Source organism: Euleptes europaea, chromosome 12, assembly GCF_029931775.1.
Source record: "Euleptes europaea isolate rEulEur1 chromosome 12, rEulEur1.hap1, whole genome shotgun sequence".
Lineage (NCBI taxonomy): Eukaryota > Metazoa > Chordata > Lepidosauria > Squamata > Sphaerodactylidae > Euleptes > Euleptes europaea.
The window spans coordinates 31,674,211-31,697,032 of record NC_079323.1 but is presented as its reverse complement, the minus strand read 5'-3'; the positions used below and the strand labels follow the sequence as shown (position 1 = coordinate 31,697,032).

General features: G+C 42.7%; 1 protein-coding gene across 1 annotated transcript; it reads left to right on the top strand.

Moving 5' to 3' along the window:
* The first annotated feature begins 8,958 nt into the window (after positions 1-8,958).
* LOC130485480 (phospholipase A2-like) lies at positions 8,959-21,265 on the top strand. The gene is made up of 4 exons (XM_056858686.1): positions 8,959-9,172; positions 17,171-17,336; positions 19,817-19,923; positions 21,081-21,265. The coding sequence occupies exons 1-4, from the start codon at positions 9,085-9,087 to the stop codon at positions 21,263-21,265; spliced, it is 546 nt and encodes a 181-aa protein (XP_056714664.1). The 5' UTR covers positions 8,959-9,084.
* The last annotated feature ends 1,557 nt before the right edge of the window (positions 21,266-22,822 follow it).

Below are 22,822 nucleotides of genomic sequence, written 5' to 3'. Positions count from 1 at the left end.
AAGACCATAATGACTGAAAGGGGCTGATGATTCTTCTAATTCTGTTGGCACATAGAAAAGTCATCCCAGGAAATAATGTCCCTTCTTAAAACGTTTAAATTATATATTTGAATCACATCTAAATAGGACAGCCAGAGCATTTCTAATTTTAAACCCTTCTGACTGCCTTGTTTTCTGTAAGGGGTGGACAGGATGTTTGTTATGGGCAGTTTGCCAATTGGCATGCTGGCCTCTCTCCTCCCCCTCTTCTTTCCATCCAGCTGAGAGAATGAATGAAGATCCTTCTTCTTTCATTGCTATCCAAGGAACGCTGTATGTGCTAAAAGTGTGGAAGTTAACCTATGTTGTTGCTGGGGCACAGGATGAAATGAATTATAGGGCAGTAATAGGTGGGTAGTGTGAGTTCTTTTAGAAAAGAAAATAAGAGTTGGAGTTTGATCATATCAACAGGGACTTCCCCCCCTTCCCCTCCCCAATCTTTTTATCCAGCTGCCAGAACTAGGAAGACACGCTGGAAAGACTTGATTATCCAGAACACTCTGCTTTAAAAAAATCTTTTTAATGGGGCTTGGGATGTAGAATTAGAGCTCTGTTTCTAATCTGACTGCGTCTTTTTGTTTTTAAAAACATGGAACAGTTTTATTTATTTATTTATTATTTCCATTTGTTACCCTGCTCTTCCCGGCCAAAGCCAGGCTCAGAGCGGCTTTTGTACATGTTTGTTTTAGGAAAGCCGTCTAAAGCCAATCATTTTTAAAACAGTAGGACAGGAAGAAAAATATGGCAACATTTGAGTCTGGGCCAATGATGACTTGTTGACACAACATCCACAGAAATCTGACCTTTGACCTCTCTAGTTGCATTTGAGGGTAGGTGAAATGCCAATGTTGGTTTTTCCTTTCTTCTGGAAAGGCAAACATGTAATCATGGGGACGCTGGGCGAAACAAACCCATCTCCCACCCGCCACCCTTAGGGCTGCCTGCTTTGCCCGCTGCTGCTCGGAGTGGCGGTGGAAGGCTAAAACACAGCGACGTAGGCTGTGTTGTTACATCACTTCTGGGGAAAACCTGGTGATGTAGCTGGTGTAGCCCACTGTACCCCAATTTCCCCTAACCTAACCCTCCCACCAGTTGTCAGGCTCACCCAGCCACCCCATGGCTACAGAAAGGAGCCACAGAGTACACTGTGTGATCCATGGATTCCCCGTGTCTTTCCTCGTATCAACATTGACAGGCAGCATTTGGTGTCGTGGTTAGCGCATAGGACTAGGACCTGGGAGACCCAGGTGTGAATCCCCACTCTGCCATGGAAGCTCGTTGGGTTTCTTGAGGCCAATCACATATTCTGAGTCTAGGGCTGCCAACCTCCAGGTGGTGGCTGGAGATCTCCCACTATTACAACTGATCTCCAGACGACAGAGATCAGTTCACCTGGAGAAAATGGCCGCTTTGGCAATTGGACTCTATGGCATTGAAGTCCCTCCCCTCTCTAAATCCCACCCTCCTCAGGCTCCACCCCCAACATCTCCAGGGGGGCTCACGTAGGTCTTGTAGTGTATGTCTCCATCCCTAAGTCTTCTCTCCCAGTGGGAAGCAATAAAGAGACTTCTTATTGAAGCTTCCACAGTCTCCCGTTTGCTGGTTTCTGAGCAGGGCTGAAAGGTGATCTGATAGGTAGGCTTATTCCTTTCCACCACCTCTCAGAGGATACCTAACATAGCTACCTCCATTTGAACCACAAAACTGGCTCTGTGAATTCTAGGGCAATTTAAATGTATTCTCAAAAAAGCACACAGTAAATGGCTTTTGGTGAACTGGATTTGTTTCCCCACTCCTACACACGAAGCCAGCTGGGTGACCTTGGGCTAGTCTCACTCTCTCAGCCCCAACTACCTCACAGGGTGTCTGTTGTGGGGAGGGGAAGGGAAGGTGATTGCAAGCCAGTTTGCGTCTTCCTTAAGTGGTAGAGAAAGTCGGCATATAAAAACCAATTCTTCTTCTTCTTCTTCTGGAACCGAGAGGAGTTTCAAAAACATTTAATGAGATGGCATAAGGGTCAGCTGTTCAAAAGTTTTTTAAAAGTCTACATTTCCATTGCATTAGTACAAAAGCTTCTTGAGTGAGTTTAAATACCTAACTGAAGCTGAGGGATGACAATTTACCCACTGGTACACAGTGACCCCTTCTGGCAGATGTGGGCCTTGAACCCAGGTTTCCTAGAACCAACATCTAGTAGTCGCTCTCTACTAAACAGTTCTGGCTCTAATCAATATTTTTTAAAATGTTGACAGCAATGCGAACGTTTTGTAGCTGCACTTAATATGGTACAAATATAAGTGGCAGGTGTTGGCTCGTGCACCGAGACATACGTTGTTTTCCAAAAACAACCGTCAGCAGTGGCATGAAATGTAACACAAACATTTTGTTAACAGTCACTTAAAATTTCAGCTAAATAAATAAAAAGTATCCTTCATATTTTTATCAATATTTATTTTTTAAAAATCTGCTTGCTTTAAGGTGCATGTGACACATGCCAAGACATTTAAAACATTCCTGATAATAAATTATGTCAGACAGCAAAAACTAAAAAAAGCATAAACAAAACCTCCCTGTTTGCGTCCTCAGACAAAACAAACTGGAATTGATCCAACCCATTGTGGAAAAAATGGAGCTCAGATCACTTTTGGATTTTGCTTTATTTGTGGCATCCAAGTTGGATCAAGATATAGTCCAATTTTATCTTTTCCACATAATTAACAAAAGGGGCACTAATTTCTGGGAGGGAAAAGGAAGAACGTAATCGTACACACTGGGCAGGTGTGGTGGTAGCAGAGAAGAAAGCTTCCTCCCCAACCTACCCACCATCACTGGGAGAGCCAGTGTGGTGTAGTGGTTAAGAGCAGTGGTTTGGATTGCTGGACTCTGATCTGGAGAACCAGGTTTGATTCCCCACTCCTCCACATGAGCAGCGGAGGCTAATCTGATGAACTGGATTTGTTTCCCCATTCCTACACATGAAGCCAGCTGGGTGACCTTGGGCTAGTCACATACTCTCAGCCTCACCTACCTCACAGGGTATCTGTTATGGGGAGGGGAAGGGAAGGTGATTGTAAGCCAGTTTGATTCTTCCTTAAGTGGTAGAAAAAGTCAACATATGACAACCAACTCTTCTTCTTCTAAATAATTTTTAAATGAACCAATTTGTTCAAACTAGTACCTGGAGATCTCCTGCTATTACAACTGATCTCCAGCTGATAGAGATCAGTTCACCGGGAGAAAATGGCCAACTTGGCAATTGGACTCTATGGCATTGAAGTCCCTCTCCTCCCTAAACCCCACAGTCCTCGGGCTCCACCCCAAAAACCTCCTGCTGATGGTGAAGAGGGACCTGGCAGCCCTATTCCTGCTGCTTCAGACTGCAACCGGGGACATGTAAAAGTAGCATGAGGGACTGCCTAACCCTGGGTCTAAACAGCTGCTTGAGTAATCTGGTCAAGGTCACCAGACAGTGGTAAATATTCCATGTTCCCATCCTTGCAGTTTATCCTATGTAATCATTACTATTGTTTTTCTTTAAGAAGTGGGGAGAAAATGGGGAGAAAATTCAGAACAGTTATATGTGCTGTATGTTCCTTCCACTCCCTCCTGACCTCTCACAAAACTGATTTCTTTTCTGGTGGGAGCCATGTTAGTCTGTAGCAGTATAACAAAATGTGAGTCCATTAGGATCTCAAAGGCCAACATTTTCCAGGATGTAAGCTTTCATGGCCCTGACCTGGATGGCCCAGGCTAGCCCGATTTCATTCCATCTCAGAAGCTTAAGCAGGGTTGGCCCTAATGGGTACTTGGATGGGAGACCCCTAAGGAATTCCAGGGCCATTATGCAGAGGAAGGCATTGGCAAACCAACTCTGTTCGTCTCTAGCCTGAAACCCCTACTGGGTTATCATAAGTTGGCTGCGACTTGACAACACTTTACACACACAAGCTTTCATGAGTCAAAGCTCACTTCATCAAATACAGAGGATTTCTTTTATTTAATTTTAACTGGTCATAATGTTTGAGCTGAGCCTACTATGTGTGTGTTTAAAGTGCCGTCAAGTCGCAGCCGACTTATGGCGACCCCTTTTGGGGTTTTCATGGCAAGAGACTAACAGAGGTGGTTTGCCAGTGCCTTCCTCTGCACAGCAACCCTGGTATTCCTTGGTGGTCTCCCATCCAAATGCTAACCAGGGCTGACCGTAAACAGTTTTGTCACTAAATCATGTTTTTCCAACCTGCTTCAAACTATGGTTTCAAACCATGGTTTGGATGCAGTTTCCTGTCAGTGCTAGTTGGCCTGATTCTGACAAGAGAAGCAAATTGTGGTTAGAGAGATTTTATTTGTTTAATTGATTATTAAAATATTTTTAGTCCGCCTTTCCCACTGTAATGAGAAGGCAGGAGCTTTAACTAGGGTTGCCAGGTCCTTCTTTGCCACTGGCAGGAAATTTGGGGGGGGGGCGGAGCCTGAGGAGGGTGGGGTTTGGGGAGGGACTTTAATGCCATAGAGCCCAATTGCCAAAGGCGACCTTTTTTTTCCAAGTGAACTGATCTCTATCGTCTGGAGATCAGTTGTAATAGCAGGAGATCTCCAGCTACTACCTGGAGGTTGGGGGAGAAATAGGCACCACTGTACTAATATCGGGCGGATGAGGAAACCAGCACAGGAGCGAAGTGTATACAAAGTGCACAGATTTATAAAGCTACTAAACTTAACATGCAATGTATCTAAACACACTATATACACTACCAAGCTAAGACATAGAGTCTCTCTCAATTGTAGAAGAAATGGTGTAGAAGAAAAGACACAATTTCTTCTACAATTGTATAGTCACTGTATATGTATATGTTTTAGCTTGGCAATCCACTTGTATTGTTACATTGTATGTATATAGTGTGTTTGTATATAGTTTATAGTTTGTATATAGTTTATATTTTAATAATCAATTCAACAAATAACAAAACAAATAAAATCTCTCTTGGCAATCCACTTGTATTGTTACATTGTATGTATATAGTGTGTATATAGTGTGTTTGTATATATAGTTTGTATATAGTTTATATTTTAATAATCAATTAAACAAATAACAAAACAAATAAAATCTCTCTACCACTTCTCTTGTCAGAATCAGGCCAACTAGCACTGATATATGGTAGTGTATATAGTGTGTTTAGTTACATTGTATGTTAAGTTTAGCTGTGCTGACTACCTGGAGGTTGGCAACCCTGGCTTTAACACAAGACCGTATGAATAACTGTGTGACCCTGCGGCACATTCCTGGTTTTCCAACTCATGCTCTGAATGGTTGTCGTTTGTTGTTAAATCCAATGTTCGGTTCAAAATTAACTTTCCAGATATTATTAAGTAAACATGCAATATATTCAACACAACGAAACCTTGCTGATCTGGCTTCGATAAGATGAGCTCTGTTTGCATGAGCGGTTCTGGAGGGCGGTGGGGCGGAGAATGCCCAGATGTGTTGCCAAGCAACCACCCACTTGCTTCCCCTGCCCTCAGGGCAGTTCTCAAAAGAAGAGGACCACCGTAAGTAGCAGTGGGCCCATCAGTGACTTTTCTTTGAGAGTAGACTCGGAGGCGGTAACAGGCCTGGGAAAGCGACAGCCCTTCTCCCGCGGCCACATCCGCCTCACCTGATGGAGGGCTGCACAGCCTGCTGAAGCGAAAGGAGGCGACCCCCTGCGCCTCCTCCTCCTCCTTCACAATGGCCACATCTCACCCGGGGTGGCAGGATGAAGCTGAGCGCCGCTGTGTCTGTTCTTCTCACGGGTTGAAGCCGAGTGTCGCCATGCTCCTCCTTGCTGGCCCCACCATGGGGCTGGGGCTGGGGCTGGGCTCTGGGCAGCAGCCCGTCAGGATTTTCCACAGTAAATGACCAATCTTCCCCTGCTTTTCTTGTCTCTTTCTCCTTCACTTTGTGTCTTTTTGCTTCATGTTTTGTATTTTTTTAAAACCTATAAGCCCTTCTTCTTTCCCCCTTCTGCCTCTTTTTGACATCTGTGGTTTTTAGCTTTTTAAAAATACTTGTCACTTCCCCCCTTCTCACCCGGTTTGCTTTCTCCGTGTGAGCATTTCTTGGGTTGTTGTTGTTGTCTCACCTTTGCTGTTTCATCTTGTGCTCCTGTGGCCCAGTTGGTTCCGTTAACTTTTTTTCCTACTTAGTGTCTTTCTTGCCATTGGGTGGCACTCCCTTCCCCACATGAAAAAAACACCTCTGAGTGTAAGTACAAATACAAGTATTGAGCCAAGTCTGCAGGGATCTCACACTGTCTTTTTGTTTTGTTAGCTTCTAGGTGAAGCTACCTTGGACTCTGAAACCAGTCTTTGATGTACTGTGACCTCCGTTCCATTGTACTCATATACTGCCAACTCCTTGTCCTCAAACATGAGTTTCTTTCAAACCCAAAAGGTAAGGTCCAGGTAAGTTTATTTTATGTATTTAACTCTGAACCAAAAGGCTGTTATGAAGTGTAATATGTGTAAATATCTCCATTTAAATCTAACACTTCTCTCCTCCATCCTTAGAGAGAAAATGACCATTTTTATCTCTCTGTCTTCAGAGTTTCTAGAACTTGTAGGGTTTTTTTCTGATAACAATTAGTACGACAAGGAATATTTCAGGATCAAGCAAGAGTAGAAAGAGTTTGCCAGGACCTTTGTTATTCTGCCTGGACATGAAGATCCTCATAACAATGCTTGGCTTTTGAATAGTGTTTCAGTGTTCAGAGCACTTCACATGCATTATCTTGCTGCAAGCCTTATAACAGCCTTGTAAGGTAGGCCAGCATTATAATTGCTGGCAATGGCTTGCCTAAAGCCATGTAATTAGTTCATGGATCACCAATGGATCACTACTCATTCTCCTAGCCAATAAACTACACCATCATTACCATATAGGGTTGAAGAAGACTTATTGTAGTTTTCAGCTGGAGGTGAATAATAATTATAATTAATATGTACTCTATGGGTCTGACCAAAGCAAAAAAAATGTAATATACCCCCTCTAATTCTTCATTTATCCCCCTCTATCAGTGCTGGCTGGACAAGTGTTTGTGTTTGCCTTCCCAACAGCATTGTTGCTAACAACCCAATTTTTCAATAAACTATTTCAGACAGCTTAAAACCACGCTCTAAAGCATGCCATAGAAGTGTGGATGTACATAGTTCTTTGCTAACGTGTTTAGAAAGCAAATGAAACGCACCGTACAGTTTGAGTTAATCTAAAATTCATCTTCCTTATGGAAATGTCTATATTAACCTAGTTCATACTAGAGAGAAGTCAAGAAGTATTATGGGACTCTGCAGTTTCTCCCACCACAAAGGGGGTACATTTCAAGAATTCTCACTGTAATAGGCATTATCTTACTCCTGCTTGAGAATTTTTGTTTATGTGAAATTGCAGCCATTTAGAATGGATCAATTAATCTAGAAAGACCACCAGTTGTTGGTTCCATATTTGCAATACCGAATCCCACTCCAATCACAAGCAAGCTTTGAAAAGTTGAAGATCCATTCTTTTATCTCTGAATATGAGTCCAAAGATGTGATTAGAATGTCTTAAGGGGTAACTAAGGTAGGTTCTCTCCTATGGACATTCATATATTAAAGTGACACTTAAACTGTTTTCACATGCCACTAAAATTCTTGCATGCTTTTTTTTGTGCTATGTGTAAATGTCACTAAAGCCAGGGAATGCTCTTTTAAAACTGAATGTACATCCCAGACAATGTATATATCTGCATTTCATACATCTTTAAATATCTAAAATAAAGCTTTAAACCTGCAGTTCAAAAATAAGCATGGACTAGTGACCCAAGATGGTAAGCAGATATGCGCATTCATATCTTCATTGCCAGAGGATGGGTTTGGATACTCATCTCCCAGCCATGTTATATAAGAAAGACATAAAAAGTGCCTTGCAAATCAGACCAGGATCCATGTAATCCAGTGTTTTCTATTCAACTACATCAGGCATATGTCCCTAGATGCTTACAAGCAGGAAATGCCCAGTCTGCATATCTAACAACAAACTGCACTTGGAGTTTCCAGGTCACTATTGTGGTTAATACCCTAGATCTATTCTCGGTGCCAGATCTGTCCCCTTGATATAACTTTACATTGTAAGTATAATGCATTTAGCAGTTTGCTTCTGGATTCACCTCTGATTTTTTGTGTACAGTTCCCAATTCAGCAGTCTGCAAGCAGGTCTCCCTTTATTGGAACAGGACACAAGTTTGTTAGTTTTTAAAGCCACATTAAGCTATTTGAGCTGCAGATATTTTCTCGGAGAAAGAGGATAATGGGATTTTACTGTATTATGTGTGGTTTTAATTTAGAATTGTGAGTCTCCTTGAGTTACAAGATAGGATATAAATAAATGAATGTTTAATAAATAAACATTTCATTCAAAAGTACTAATATTAATAATGTGCCCTTAAGGAAGTGAGGAACCCCCCCAACCGATTTGAGCCATCTCTGTATCTTAATTTGCAAACATCTCAGTGATTTAGAGGAAGGAGTTTACCATTTGAACTCTGCCATTTAAAAGAGTGCCTATCTGCTCAAAATTGACCAAGTTTATATAAGTTAGAACGCAACAGGCAGCTCTTAAAACTTCAGCGGTGAAACTGCTTGGAGGGGTCATTTGGGGACTCTATGGAAACAGCTTAGGAAAGGAGCTCTAGCTCAGTGGCTTTGCTATCTAAACCTGTCCAAGAGACCGTGCCAGTCTAATTCCCCTCAAGCAGCCCCTCCCAAAAAGACGACATGCAAACAGAGGCACTCTGAGCCCCGCTGGCAGAACGAAGCAAAGCATCTTTAGAGAATTAAAGGGACTTCCTTAGGCTCTGAGTAGTAAGTGTTCAGAGCACAAAAAAGAAGTGCCTCACCTTTAGCCATAGAGATATATATTTAGCTCTGAGGGTAGACTGTGGAATAGCAGGCCTAGGAAGATTTTTTATATACACCCACTCCTGTGGCTCAGTTTGACAGCAGAACGACAGGGCGAACATAGAGAGCCAGGCTATGAGTGTGCCCGAGAGAGGGTGGGCATCACACCGAGTTGACCTTCCCATGGAGCCCTGGCTGGTGATGCTGCTGTTTTTACAGGCAGGTGAGTACCAATCAGATTTGGAAGGTTGTCGCTGCCGCCCTTATTAAAACACCTACACTTTTGTGCTTTGTCCTCTCTTCTTCACTTTATGAACAGGTTTCATTTTTGAACCTGATACTATTATACCCAACCAAGGCAAGCAACACTTGAACAGGTGAGTATGCTGAACTCTTTTTTTTTCCTTTTTCATATTTGACACCCATCCTGGGTTTCACTGGCTGACTTTCCGAACGACTGTGTGTTGTGCGAGTACGTAAACATTGGGGACGAGGCGTCTCCCATTGTGCTTGTGTGTTCTAAAACGTCCCAAGTGACGTAAAGTCTCATCAAATGAAGAGTTCTTATGTCAGTTAAGTAGGGCTCGTTCTAGGACATTACACTGAAGTTCAGGCTGTTATAAGTGTCTTAATAGCTGCTTCCAGGGAATTAGATCAGTAGAATGGCTTGGCCTTAGATACTCTGGCATGTTGTATAGAAAGGTTTTTTTACATTAAGTCAGACCATTAGTCTGTCTAGCTTGGAATGTTCTATTTTCTTAGCAGGAAGAATTGCTCTCTGGGGCCTCAGGCAGAAAAGGGTCTTTTCCACCCCTTTCTACTGAGATCCTTTAACTAGCCAAAGATTGAACTGCTGCCCCTTTGTACATATTCCACATTTGAACCATGGCTGCTCTCATATTTGTATGATTTTTTTTTTTAAAGGAATAATAAACTGCCTTTTTTCTTTCTATACATATTCTTTTGCTTCCCTCCCATCTTTAAGTCATTTTTACATATTCCAGAGGCAGTGGTAGGAGAGAAGGGGGGGAACAGACTGCAGAGAAAGAGGACAACTTTTTTATAATTCTACAGTAGCTGCCTCCTATGACAGGAGTTCTCCAAAACTGAGTGTGCACAGCAGAAATGGATCCTGAGAGACGGCTACTGAAAGACATTTTAATTGTTCGGAGATTCCTGTATTCTGCCAGTGTACGCTTCATAATGCCAGGAAAGCTGAGGTCACCAAATCTTGCAAACCTCATCTGAAATACCATAATATTTTTATAAGTGCCTATTTAGCAACCTGTTTAGCTAGTTATAGACATAGGCCTGTATAAAAAGCCATATATCCTCAACATTTTGCAGGTTTTCTTAGAAGCATTGCCTTCAGCCATGCAACATATAAGGAATAATCTAATTGGCTAAGTAATCTAACGAGTGACAGTGTAGTGTAGAATTTTGGACTAGGATCTGGGAGACCTGGATGCAAATCCCTCCTGCTGTGAAGCTCACTGGATGACTCTGAGCTAGGGTTGCCAGCTCAGGGTTGGAAAATACCTGGAGATTTTTGGGGCAGAGCCTGAGGAGGGCAGGGTTTGGAGAGGGGAGGGACTTCAATGCCATAGAGTCCAATTGTCAAAGTGGCCATTTTCTCTAGGTGAACTGATCTCTATCAGCTGGAGATCAGTGGTAATAGCAGGAGATCTCCAGCTAGTACCTGGAGGTTTTTTCCTCCTCAGGTTCGTCCAGGAGGGTGGTAACCTCAGAACTTGCAACTTAGATTTTGAAACTTGATTAAGATTATAATAGGTGGTTTTTGCTAGAACACTATCATTCTAACAACCTAAGTTCTTCTTTTTGAGGTAAGTACCTGGAGGATGGCAACCCTACTCTGAGCAAATCATATTCCCTCATTGGTTCTTGTAGGTTATCCGGGCTGTGTGACTGTGGTCTTAGTATTTTCTTTCCTGACGTTTCGCCAGCAGCTGCTGGCGAAACGTCAGGAAAGAAAATACCAAGACCATGGTCACACAGCCCGGATAACCTACAAGAACCAATGAACTCTGACCGTGAAAGCCTTCGACAACATATTCCCTCAGTCTAACCTACTAAACAGCGTAATTGTGTGGTTAAAATGAGGACCGGACAACCATGTAGGTTGTTTGGAGCTCTTTGAAGGAAGGGCAGGATAAATGTGTACTCAATGGATATCCTCAGTAAGAGGGAAGATATATTCCCTTACTCTGTAAGCAAAGTTAACAATGAACACAGCTTTGAAAGCTGGAGCGATAGGCTATCAGGGTGCATTTCTGAAGGCACTTTCCTGGAAGTAAACCCTACTGAACATTGTGGGACATTTCCCAGTAGATCTGTTTAGGATTGCTCCTTTAATCTGTTTTTGCAAAATTAAATTAAAGTATTGTGACAGCTTACAGATGAACGGATTTATTGTGGAATAAAATATTGTGGATTAGAGTTTATTTATTTATTTTATTTATACCCCACTTTTTTTTTCTCCCCAAAGGGAACCCAAAGTAACTTACAATACCATTCTCCCCATCATCACAACAACCCTATGAGGTAGGCTAGGCTAAGAGAGAGTGCCTGACCCAAGGTCACCCATCAAGCATCCATGGCAGAGGGGGGATTCAAACTTGGGTCATGCCCCCTTCCCTCAGTTCCAGGGTATAGGTGTCATAGAAGAGAAGAAGATTATCTGCCAAGTGTAGGTTACATATTTGGATATTTATACTCAGTTTTACTCCCAAACTGGCTTACCATTCCATTCCTCCCCTCCATTTTATTCTCCCAACAGCCACCCTGTAAGGAAGGTTAGGCTTAGAGAGAATGACGGGCCAAGGTCAGACAGTGAGCTTCTGTGGTGGCAGATTGGGGATTCAAACCTGGGTCTCCCAGGTCCTCATCTGTCAGTTTAAACACTCCACCATGCTGGCTCTTTACTATGAAGATCATCCTCAGTAGCTGCTCATAGTTTACTCCCCCCCATGCCTCTATACAGTAAAGTCAAAACGCAATTAAATGCCTGCAACATTTTTATGCAAGGCTAAAATGTACATTAAAGATAAATTAATGATGACCATTTACATACAACAACAGTTATAGTGATAATGCAGTTTCACTAGACGTGCCAAGCCAATTTAACATCTGTAACATAAAAGGACCCCATAATTGTGACTGAGCCCTAATTGGGTAGTCAAGCTTCATAATGAATTCACATCCAGCAATTAATTTCACATATCTTTATGCCACAGTAAATCAGCTCATCTTTAATGTGCCAGAAGACGCCTTTCTATTTGCAGCACTGAAAGAGCATTCCAGTTGAAATGTAATTACCGTACTTTTATTTATCTACTTACTTCACTCATCGTCCACCTTTCTCCCTGAGACTCAAAGAGGGTCGCAAAATACAACAAACAATTCAATCAGACAGCAAAAGACACCCAAGGAACAATGCAAACAGGACTTGGATGAGAGAATTAGAAAAGAAAAGAAAAAAACAGGAAACTGTAAGGCATGACTTACCATAACCAATGTCAATGTGGAGAGTGGGTAGGTACAAAGGTAGAAGACAATGCAGTGAAAGTAGTAAAAGCAAGATTTCTACAATAAACATTGCAACAGACTACAATCATCTCCTATAAAAGTGCCTTTCTAGACTGTTCCATTATATTGCAATTCTAATCCCTTTATAAAAATGCCCTCCTGAACATTTCTGTTGAGGGTACGTTTGTGCCGAGTGCAAAGATGGGCCAGGAAAGAGGGAAGGAGGGGATTCCTGCATACAAGGTATAATCCCAAAATATGAAGAGAGATTCTAGGATTTAAAAGCAAAATTCTCTCCCCCTCCCAATCTCTGAGTGGCAGAAATTGTGTCTCCTCACTGGTCTCACGTGGGTGGCAGGCAGGAGGAGCCCACAACCGTTCGGGGCTGGCACAGCAACTCCTGTTAGAAGGAATTCTTTCTTTGTGAAATAAGTGGAAAAAAATGTGATTCATACTTTTTCTAGAATAAGAACTATACTTTGCAGTCTGTAATCATACTGAACGTACTCAGATTCTGTTTGTTGTTAATGAAGTGCTTAACCTTTGCCCACCTTGAATATTAATGTGGTTCAGTACAGTCTGCTAGAGGAAAACTTTGCTTTATATTCCAGAAAAAAAAAGAAGGGACTCATTTATTCGTATGACATCTGAACCTCCCCTCACCCCAGTTTCTTTCCAGCAACTTATTAACTGTATCTGAGTCATACTTTAATTGCATCGAGGTCCTCAGAGGCTGTCTGGCTCGGTGACATTAGCATACCTGACAGTTATGATCCAGATACAGCTGCTGTTGTTTGTTTCTGCCTTTCCTAACAACGGGGCTATTGTGTGTCTTTGGTTCTGAAAATTAGGGTTGAATACTGTGTCATAGAGAGAAGCTGCTACATTTTCAGGAATGCATATTTGATCTGCTTGGAATGTTCTGAAGAACGGCAATAAATCCACGTAAAACCACCGTCTTCAGTTTGAGGGTTGTGTTGGTTTTTTAAGCATCGGCGTTGTTAAAGGCAGTGTTTGGTAATTATCTGAATGCTTCCAGTTTACTGTGCACAGTTACTACTGTTTTTGAAATCCATATAAATCTTGGACGTCTTAACTATGTGCATTTGCAGTGTCAATATTTAAGACCTGTGAGTTGAATCCATAGAGGGGATTTGATTAAACATTTTCTGTTTAATGAACACTTAACTTGTTAGTGAATACAAAATGAAAGGAAAAACTAAGAAAAGATTTAGATTCTAAAAAGTTCCATAGAATGTATAATTTTGCAGGAAAGTGTTTTTTAAGAGTTGCTTGATCTGTGTACAACCAAGCGCAATATCCCAGTTAATTTAAGCACTGTACACTGAAGCATGAGGAAACATTTGCAGGCAGGGAAACCAGGCTTAGACTGCTCATGAACTTCATTGGAGGAGTTGGATTTGTTTCTTATACCCAGATCATATTGTACAGTTCTGCAGGACTGAGAGCCAGCGTGACATAGTAGTTAAGAGCAGAAGACTCTAAACTGGAGAACCGGGGTTGATTCCCCACTTCTCCACATGAAGCCAGTTGGGTGGCCTTGAGCCAGTCATAGTTCTCTTAGCACTCTCTCAGCTCCACCTACCTCAAAAGGTGTCTGCTGTGGAGAGGGGAAGGTGATTGTAAGCCACTTTGAGACTCCTTAAAGGTAGAGAAAAAACGAGGTATAAAAACCAACTCTTCTTCTTCCTCTTCCTCTTCTTCTTCTTCTTCTTCGTTTTGTTCCATCCCCTAGACCAGGGGTGGGGAACCTCAGGCCCGGGGGCCATATGCGGCCCCCGAGGACATTTTTTGTGGCCCTCGGGAGCTCTGGGACCCTGGTGCAGAGGCGGGGCGCAGGCCGGCCCTCCCAGAGGGTGTTCCTGGCACCACGGCTTACAGCGGCGCCCTTTGGACCTCCTCTCGCCGACTGTCGGCTGTTGAGCAGCGAGAGGGAGGGGGAAAGAGGCTGGCGGCTCCCGGCGGCAGAGCATGCATGCATGAGCCGATTGGGCTTCGGGGGGGGGGCCTTTTGTGGAGTCTGGGGAGGAGAGGGCATGGAGACTGGGGCCCAGTCGCGCCGGGCTCTGTGTGCCGCCGGGTGTGTGTGGGCAGGGGAGGCTAGGGCCCGGTCGCGTGGGGCCAGCGGGTGTGTGTGTGTGGGGGGGGAAGGCTTTTCTCTCTTTTCTTCCTCTTTTTCTGTCACTCTCCTTTCTCTCCCTCTTTCTCCCTCTTTTTCTGTCTCTGTCTTTGTCTCCCTCCGTCCTTTTCTTTCTTTCTCCCTCTCTCTCCATTTCCTTCTCCTTTTCTCTCCCTTTCTCCCTCCCTCCCTTTTCCTCTTTCTGTTTTCCTTCCTCCCTTACCGATCAACTGTGGGCTGCGCCTCCCTGGCACCTCGTTTGCTCGGGCCCACTGCTGGCTGCCCTTCCGCCTGGGAGGGGGGAGGGGGGGCACCCCGCAGGCCTTCTGTGTGGCCTCCCCTGGGGTTGCCAACCTCCAGGTGGTGGCTGGAGACCTGGCAACCCTTGCCTCTCCCCCCCACCAGGAGATCTACACCTGGTATGGCCCCTGAATGATGTCATAATTGTGCAAATGGCCCTTGGCAGGAAAAAGGTTCCCCACCCCTGCCCTAGACACTTACTCCACCAGAACATCAGTCTTGTTATCCTATTCACTGGCAACTGTGCTGACAGAACTGATGAAATCATGGGCTTGGATACCACAGAAGATTTCTGCAGATAGAAGAGATTTCCATCTTTAGAGCAGGACTTCCTTGCCTCCCCTTCCCACTGCAGTCTCAATTACCTCCTAAAGTACTGCTCCTGGGGGAAAGCTCTCCATCCAAATAGTTTGGAGACAGTTGGAGGTTTTGCATCACAAGGGGGAGGGGGTTGCCAACAATCCCCCTTTGTGCAGATCCTTGGCGGGATCCAGTTCATAGGAAATTATATACATGCCTTGGAACAATTGCTTTAGGAAGCACAATATATGTGTATAAACTGGAAACACTATATTGGAGGGCACTATGATCTCTCCACCCCATTACAGTCACTGGTGGTCATTACCCAAAAGCTGTTAATGGGGAAGGATGATGGTGTCTTCAAGTTGGTATCTTCTGTGCGTACTTGTGCATACTTCTTAGGACGTATTCTTAGGACAAATAAACCTTTCATGAAGATTCTTGTGTACCGTTGCTGCTACTTCATTAAAAAATGGGCGGTTTGTGGTGGATGTATATTTAAATCTTACTTTAGCAAATAAAATTTCCCTTACCTGACTATACATGAATGTGTAGGGTTGCCAGCTCTGGGTTGAGAACTACCTGGAGTTTTTTGGGGCAGAGCCTGAGGAGGGCGGGGTTTGGAGAGGGGAGGGACTTCAATGCCATAGAGTCCAATTGTCAAAGCAGCCATTTTCTCCAGGAGAACTGATCTCTATCGGCTGGAGATCATTTTTAATAGCAGGAGATCTCCAGCTAGTACCTGGAGGTTGGCAACCCTATCTAAGAAGTTTTTCACCCAAGAGGGTTAAAGCAGTAATCTGCAGCTTGAATGTAAAACCTGCCTTGGCCAGTATTAGGGTTTCCAACCTCCAGGTGGTGGCTGGAGATCTCCTGCTATTACAACAGATCTCCAGCTGCTAGAGATCAGTTTACCTGGAGAAAATGGCCGCTTTGGCAATTGGACTCTATGACATTGAAGTCCATCCCCTCCCCAAACCCCACCCTCCTCAGGCTCCGCCCCAAAAACCTCCCACCGGTGGTGAAGAGGGACCTGGCAACCCTAGCCAGTATGCTAATTTGCTGTACAAATACTTCTCTGCACTCTCTCCGATCTTAATAATATGTCCTGCTAATAAATATAGCAGTTGAGGCTCGATTAAGATTTGCCGAGGTCTTAATCTGTGTTAAGTTTTACAAGCCCCATACCATTAACAAAAAATGTCATAATTTAGTAATTTTGAGGTTTTGGGAGGGGTATTTAAAGGACCCTCATAATCTGAGGACCTCAGTTTTAGTTTACTTAGCATGTGCATGTGCTATCTCCTGACATCAGGAGAAAGGCAGGTACAAAAATACTCTCAGTTTTTGAGCTTTTGCTGGATCTGAATAACTATGGTTGGTTGAGCCACACCTTGGCAAATGACACTCCATCCTCTTGCTTATTTGCTAACACAGAGGTCCCCAACATGGTGCCCGCCAACACCTTTCGTGGTGCCTACCAAGTGTTTTTAGAAAGCAGGCAGTGCCAGATGGGACTTTTGCCCATCAGGGCTTCTGATTGACCACTGGATATCTGATTGTGCAGATTAAAAGGCATCCTGTTAGAGCTTCTGCCTGAAATGTTGAAGGATTACTATTATACTTATGTATAACCTAGCTCCCTGGCATTTTGTGGTTGGCTCTGCTTTCTATGGCAGCCATTTTGCCGTGGGACCCACCACCCGGTGTCAGAATTCCAAAGGTGCCCGCAGGCTCAAAAAATGGTTTGGGACCCTTGTGCTAGCGTTATGCATATTTTTGGAAGCATTTGAAACTGTTGAGGAATATCAAATGCTGAAGACAAAGATGTTTCAAGCAGACCATGTAGTATTATGAGTCATACTGGATTTCTGAAAGGCTGTGCAAGTGGTTTTAATCAAATGCAATAAAAACCATATCCCCCTGCCTTTGCAGTTTGGAATGGCATTCTTGGGAAAACTCATTCTTTGCACAAAAGAGGACTCCTTGAGTTATCGGGAACCATAAAATGTGGCACCGGAAGAAATCCGTTGGCTTATCTAGGTTATGGATGCTACTGTGGCCTGGGAGGACATGGCTGGCCGAAGGATAAATCAGACTGGTAAGAACATCAGTGATTTCCCCAAGTGTCATGCTTACTTTTCTAGAAACAGAATTTCTGTTAAATGCCCTTTAAATGATGGCAGCTTCATCTATGAACAAGAGTGACTCTGGGAAGAAAGAACCCTATTAGTAGTAGCACAGTACAGCAGCAAATGCACATAGTGGTGAGCAGCAAAAAAGGCAGGTGATGTGATAAGATCAGAACACAACCTGGCCTTTATTGTTCTGGATGAAATTACCATGTTGCTAAATTGAGAATGAAGTAGGAGACAAAGTATGCCGCTGTGCCCTCATTTAACTAATTTTAAAATCACTAGAGCTTTGCTAGGGATAAATGATTTAACTCTCACTTCACTGACAGTCACATCAGAGTCAGGCTTTCTGGTTCTCTTAGCTCTGTTTATTTGAGTTCTGCCTGCATGGACGTTTACTGTAACCTGTCTGATCCTTTAGTGCAAGCCTAGAATTACTGAGAAGAACATGCAGTTTATCATGCCAGCAATACACCTATGTGTACCGTGTGTCTCTTGTAAGTCTTTCTTGTTGCTGATTGTGCTTAAGATCTAAAAGGAAGCAGGCAAAAGCCTTCTTTGGCTGCCTGCACTGTTGTACTGTCACAGTTGACATAATATTGCAGATTGTAGCTAAAGTAGGATGAATAAGAGTATGATGAATGATTTCTCTAGATTAATGTGGCAGATAGCACCTCTGTACCAGGTGCAGGAACAAGATATGGTGCCAGCACTACAATCACACCTGTCTTCTCTGCAGGGGGCACAAAACCCAGGACAGATACACATCTGTTTCTCAAAAATGCCACATTTGCTAATGGATTAGGTTTTCATGAATAAAATCCTCAGATATGAAACGTTTGCAAAACTCTGCATAACCCATTCTGAGTGACTGGCTTGCCTTCAGAATCTATGTAATTAATTTGTGTGCTGCATTTCTACCTTCCCAAATTGCACTCGCACAAGACAACTCACAATCCCAAACTCATAAAGTATGCATATTAAAACCATTAAACACAAAACAACTGGGGAAAAAAACATCTCTGCTAGCAACAACCACTTTCACTGAACGATTCAGAGGTTTCTTCCAGAAGGTCGGTCGAGATGGTGACAGTCTCATTTCTTGGGGGAGAGTCAGTCTCCATCTGGGGATTTGTGAAGGTGTTAAATAGCTTTGGGGATAAGAGGGAACCTTGAGGCAACCCATACTCCAAAGGGGCAAGACAGAAACCACACCGCCACCCAAGGACTCTGCCTCCCAGAAAAGATCAAAACCATCACAGAACCATATATCCTCTTAAATCTCTGGGGATTTTCCTGTGGTGAAGCATAGTGGCAGAAAGTGGATGATCTGAAGAACTACTGCAAAATACTGAAGCTTGGGGAAAGGGCTATATTTATACAGAAAAATGCTAAAATTGGGATTTTGTGGTGGGCCGAGGCTGGGACCGGATTGGAGCCAAACATCTTAAATTCTATTGGTGCATTTGGATTTAATGACTAGGCCGAAAAATTTATGTATAGCAAAGTGGCACACACAAAAAGAAAAAAAAATAGGGTGTGACTGGAAGGAACTGGTCACTTGATGGACCGTAGGGTGGATGAAAGACTGGGAGCTTGCTGATTGTTGTATCCAGGTGAAATAATGGGTTTGAGGATACGGTGATTGCCAGCTGGATCCTTCCATTAAGGCTGGTTATCAGATTTAATCATTGAGACAGCACCAAAATTTTCGGCGGGGAAGTGATAGATTTGATTACTTTCCAGTAGACCTATTTAGGCTGTCCCCCTTTTGTCATGCTAGATGTCCCTTCAGGCTCTATGGAATTCAACTGGGACCCCGTCTTGATTTACTGTGTGCCGTATCACAAACCTTGGGGGAGCCCGAAGTGGGAAATAGACATGGTACTGAATCTAGGGGGTTCCCTTGGCACATCAGCAGGACAAGCTAGTACTTTGCAGGATCGTCACAGGAAAGATCTTCAGATAATGAGCAATCATTAACCTTTGGGATATCCCTGACAGAAATTAACAAAATTGCCCCTGAGCGTTCCTAGAGCTTTGATCTTGGTATACCAAAAATGTTTCTGGGAACAGATCCGCACATTACCACAAAGTTATGGCAAGGTAAAAAGTAATAGTAAAGTATTAATTTTGACATTTTTTTCATAAACTGTTGTACAATTTTTAAGATATGTTCTGGAGTAACTATCGATGGCACTCAGTATGTGTAATATTCTTATTGCTGTATTTACTTGATGGATTGTTCCAGACAACTAATTACTTGAAACAACATTAAAGGTTTCATGGGCCTTCACAGCATCAAGAAAAGCACTTGACAGAGCAGTGGAGAATTTTCTGTATGGAATGGAAAGACCAGCTGTTCTTTTGGATGACCATATGTCAGTAGGGCCCTTAGAAGTGCTTGCAGATATAACTGGTACAAATCAATCTTTGTTGCCAAAAGGTGCTGTCATGCGCATGACTGCTGCTATGGCTTTGCAGAAGAACAAGGATGCAGCCCCAAGTCAACTAGGTACAGATGGAGCTGTAGGCGCAATACTGTGGTATGTGGTAAGGAACCGACTTTGATTTCATTGTAGAGTTTAGATGTATATTTATTCATGGGAGGCATAAATTTAGGGGAGCCGTTTCAGAGATGGAGGAGGCAAAGAGATTTCAGGAGGAAGACTCGCAGCAAGCAGCAAGAAGCTCACTCTTGCATATTATTTCAGTTTAAATGGTGAAAAAGCTGTGCCTCTAAAAAGCATTTGTTGTAGTTATTTCTATATATACCACAATAATTAGTATTCTAGAAATAGGTCCCTTGTGATCTGAAATATGGAAACAGGGGAACTATCCTCTTCGCTTTTATCCCTAATGGCCAGTTCACACATCCCCAATGTCTCTAGTAGTCTGGGAGCTCCGTGCTCAGAATTTATCTCCTGGGCATGCATTGACTCAATTTGAATTGGGACCATGGTGCATGGGAAGAGGAGGCTAAAGCCTTACACCTCCTGCCATTTTCTCTACCTGAAATGACCTTAGGAACCTGCAGTAGGCCTTGCTGGAGAAGCTAAGCAAAGAGTGGTTCTTCAGGGCCATTTTGGTTTGAGAAAACATTACAAGAAGGAACGCCTAGGCCCCTTTTGACTCCACACCACAATCCTGATCTGAATAAGGCCTGAGCACACCAGGGAATTAAATGGTAAGCACATCCGTTCTACGGGACCCATGGGGGAACATGAGGACGTGCAGCATGTGAATTGCCTCTTAAATGGCATTTTTGATTCTCAAATTCCAGGATGAATTTATAACACAAAGAAGAGGAGAAAATAGAATGCAATAAATGAAAGCAACAATGTACATTGACTGTATGAAAATGCCTCACTTTAATAAATGAATGTATGCAAAATAGAAGTTGTGAAACAAGGAACAGCAAGCTCATCATTTTCTTTAGTATACATCAAGTGACAAGATACTTTTAAAAAAGGCAAAAATAATGTTAGGAATCTCAAATTACCACCCAAAAAAAAAAAAATCAAGAGGGTGCTTGAAACTGGTAAATAAATTATTTCTCTTTCTACCCCACTTCCAGGACAATCGTGCCCCCAAAAGCAGAGGTATTTAGTAACACCAATAATAAAGAAACATTGCCAAGTGGTTGCTAGCTATTTTGGCTGGATCTTCCATTCAACTTTACCCACTGAGACTGTCTTTCTCTCTTTCAGATACAGTGCTAGACAGATGTCAGCAAATAGTGTGCCAGTGTGACAGAGAAGCAGCTGAATGTTGGCGATCTGCTGCTTTTAACCGGCGCTATATCCTCTGGCCAAATTTTTTATGCGGCCACACTAATCCCATGTGCACTTATCATGTTAATGGCAAGAGACGTAAAAAGATGTTCTTAAATTAACTTTTTTCCTGTGTGTCTGGATTCTCCAATAATTGGTATATGCTTTAAGATAGCAGCTGAAGATACAACCTTCTGCATAGTTTGAGTGGGATCCCAGATGTTGAAAGTACATGTAATATATACTATGGAAGTGGTCTCAAAATGCCATGTTCCTATCTTTAAGAAACGGACAGCTGTTCCCAGTTTCCATAACTATTGTGCACTTAGTTGGTCACTTTTATTCATGTCCAGATATAACTTGTGCACAATGATTCAGCACACTTTTTGAAAAAGCAACCTTTGTGGTGCAATCTGCTGTCATGAAAAAATAGTTCTCTATCTGTGCTCAAAAAGAAGGGAAAGAACGAACAGAGTTATACTCCATAGTCATGTGAATTGGCCCTTGGTGCTTTATGTCAAGAGCCCCTAAACTAACTTGCTTTGGTGGATACTCAAATAATCCTAAAGGGGAATGAAGGTACTAAAATGTCCAAAAAACTAACCTCTATCAAGTAGTACCTTCTGTCGACGAGTATAGCTTGTAGATAATTTATAACAAATCTCTTTAAATGAATTTATAACAAATCTCTTTAAATGAAATTACCCATATCCAGGTTGCTAATTTACCAGGGACAGTTCCAAATTAGATACAACTTCAGCTTTTTACATTTATAATTGAAACAGAAAACTTACAGATGACACATCAGAGTTAATACAGTGATAGTCCCAAACATATATACAGTAAGCTAATCCAACAGGTAGTGTTCTGTGTCACATATATTATTCTGTGTTGTACATCCTCAAATTATAAGTCAAATAATATATTCCAAAATAAATTCCAAATATAATATACAGTCTATATGCAAGCTATATACAAGAAGGTACTGCTTGATATAGGTTAGTTTGGTGGATACTCTGGCATGTTATGAATTCGTTACCCCCGGAAGATGATTTCACATATGTAAGTAGGCTGTCTGGAAGCTCGGTTGCTATTCTGCCAGATCACACAACTGGCAGCTGCTGGTCCCAGATCACCATTTCCAATTTGCAGTGAATGCACACACACGTGTGCATGTGAGAAAAGTTGCCTGCTCTCAAATACTCATAGCACTACAGGAGTCATAAAGTACTCCTTGTTTATGTAAGATCTTGCTTTGAAGGACAACATTGTCCTTCTCTAGAGTAGCATTTTCTGTTATGTTGGTAGCAAGTTGTTATAGCCAGTGAGGACGCTTTTCATAAACACAAGAGGTTCCTGGAACACGTCTCCACGCATCAAATGGCTTGTTTTTTTCTCTACTCTCTGCTTCCTTCTTCCTCCTCAAGCATGACTTCATGTTAAAACTCTGCGCAGAGAAATGTGTCAGCGCTGATAAAAAAAACCCAAAAGAAGCAGAGAATATGCAGTTCCCTGTGCAATAATGTGATGGGGAACAGAAGAACTAAAAAAGGAGATGGCAAAAGCGGGACGTAATCTTCACAAATACATCAGTGAGTCACTTTTGCTGTCTGAATACTAGCTTCTTATGGCTGGAGAAGATACCATGCTGTTCAATGGTATTTTTCCCCTCAATGTAC

Excerpts from the sequence above, each read along its gene's own strand:
- LOC130485480 (XM_056858686.1), top strand. The coding sequence starts at position 9,085 with ATGAGTGTGCCCGAGAGAGGGTGGGCATCACACCGAGTTGACCTTCCC. Across the intron at positions 17,337-19,816 it reads CCGAAGGATAAATCAGACTG|GTGCTGTCATGCGCATGACT; the intron begins GTAAGAACATCA and ends TGTTGCCAAAAG. Across the intron at positions 19,924-21,080 it reads GCGCAATACTGTGGTATGTG|ATACAGTGCTAGACAGATGT; the intron begins GTAAGGAACCGA and ends TCTCTCTTTCAG.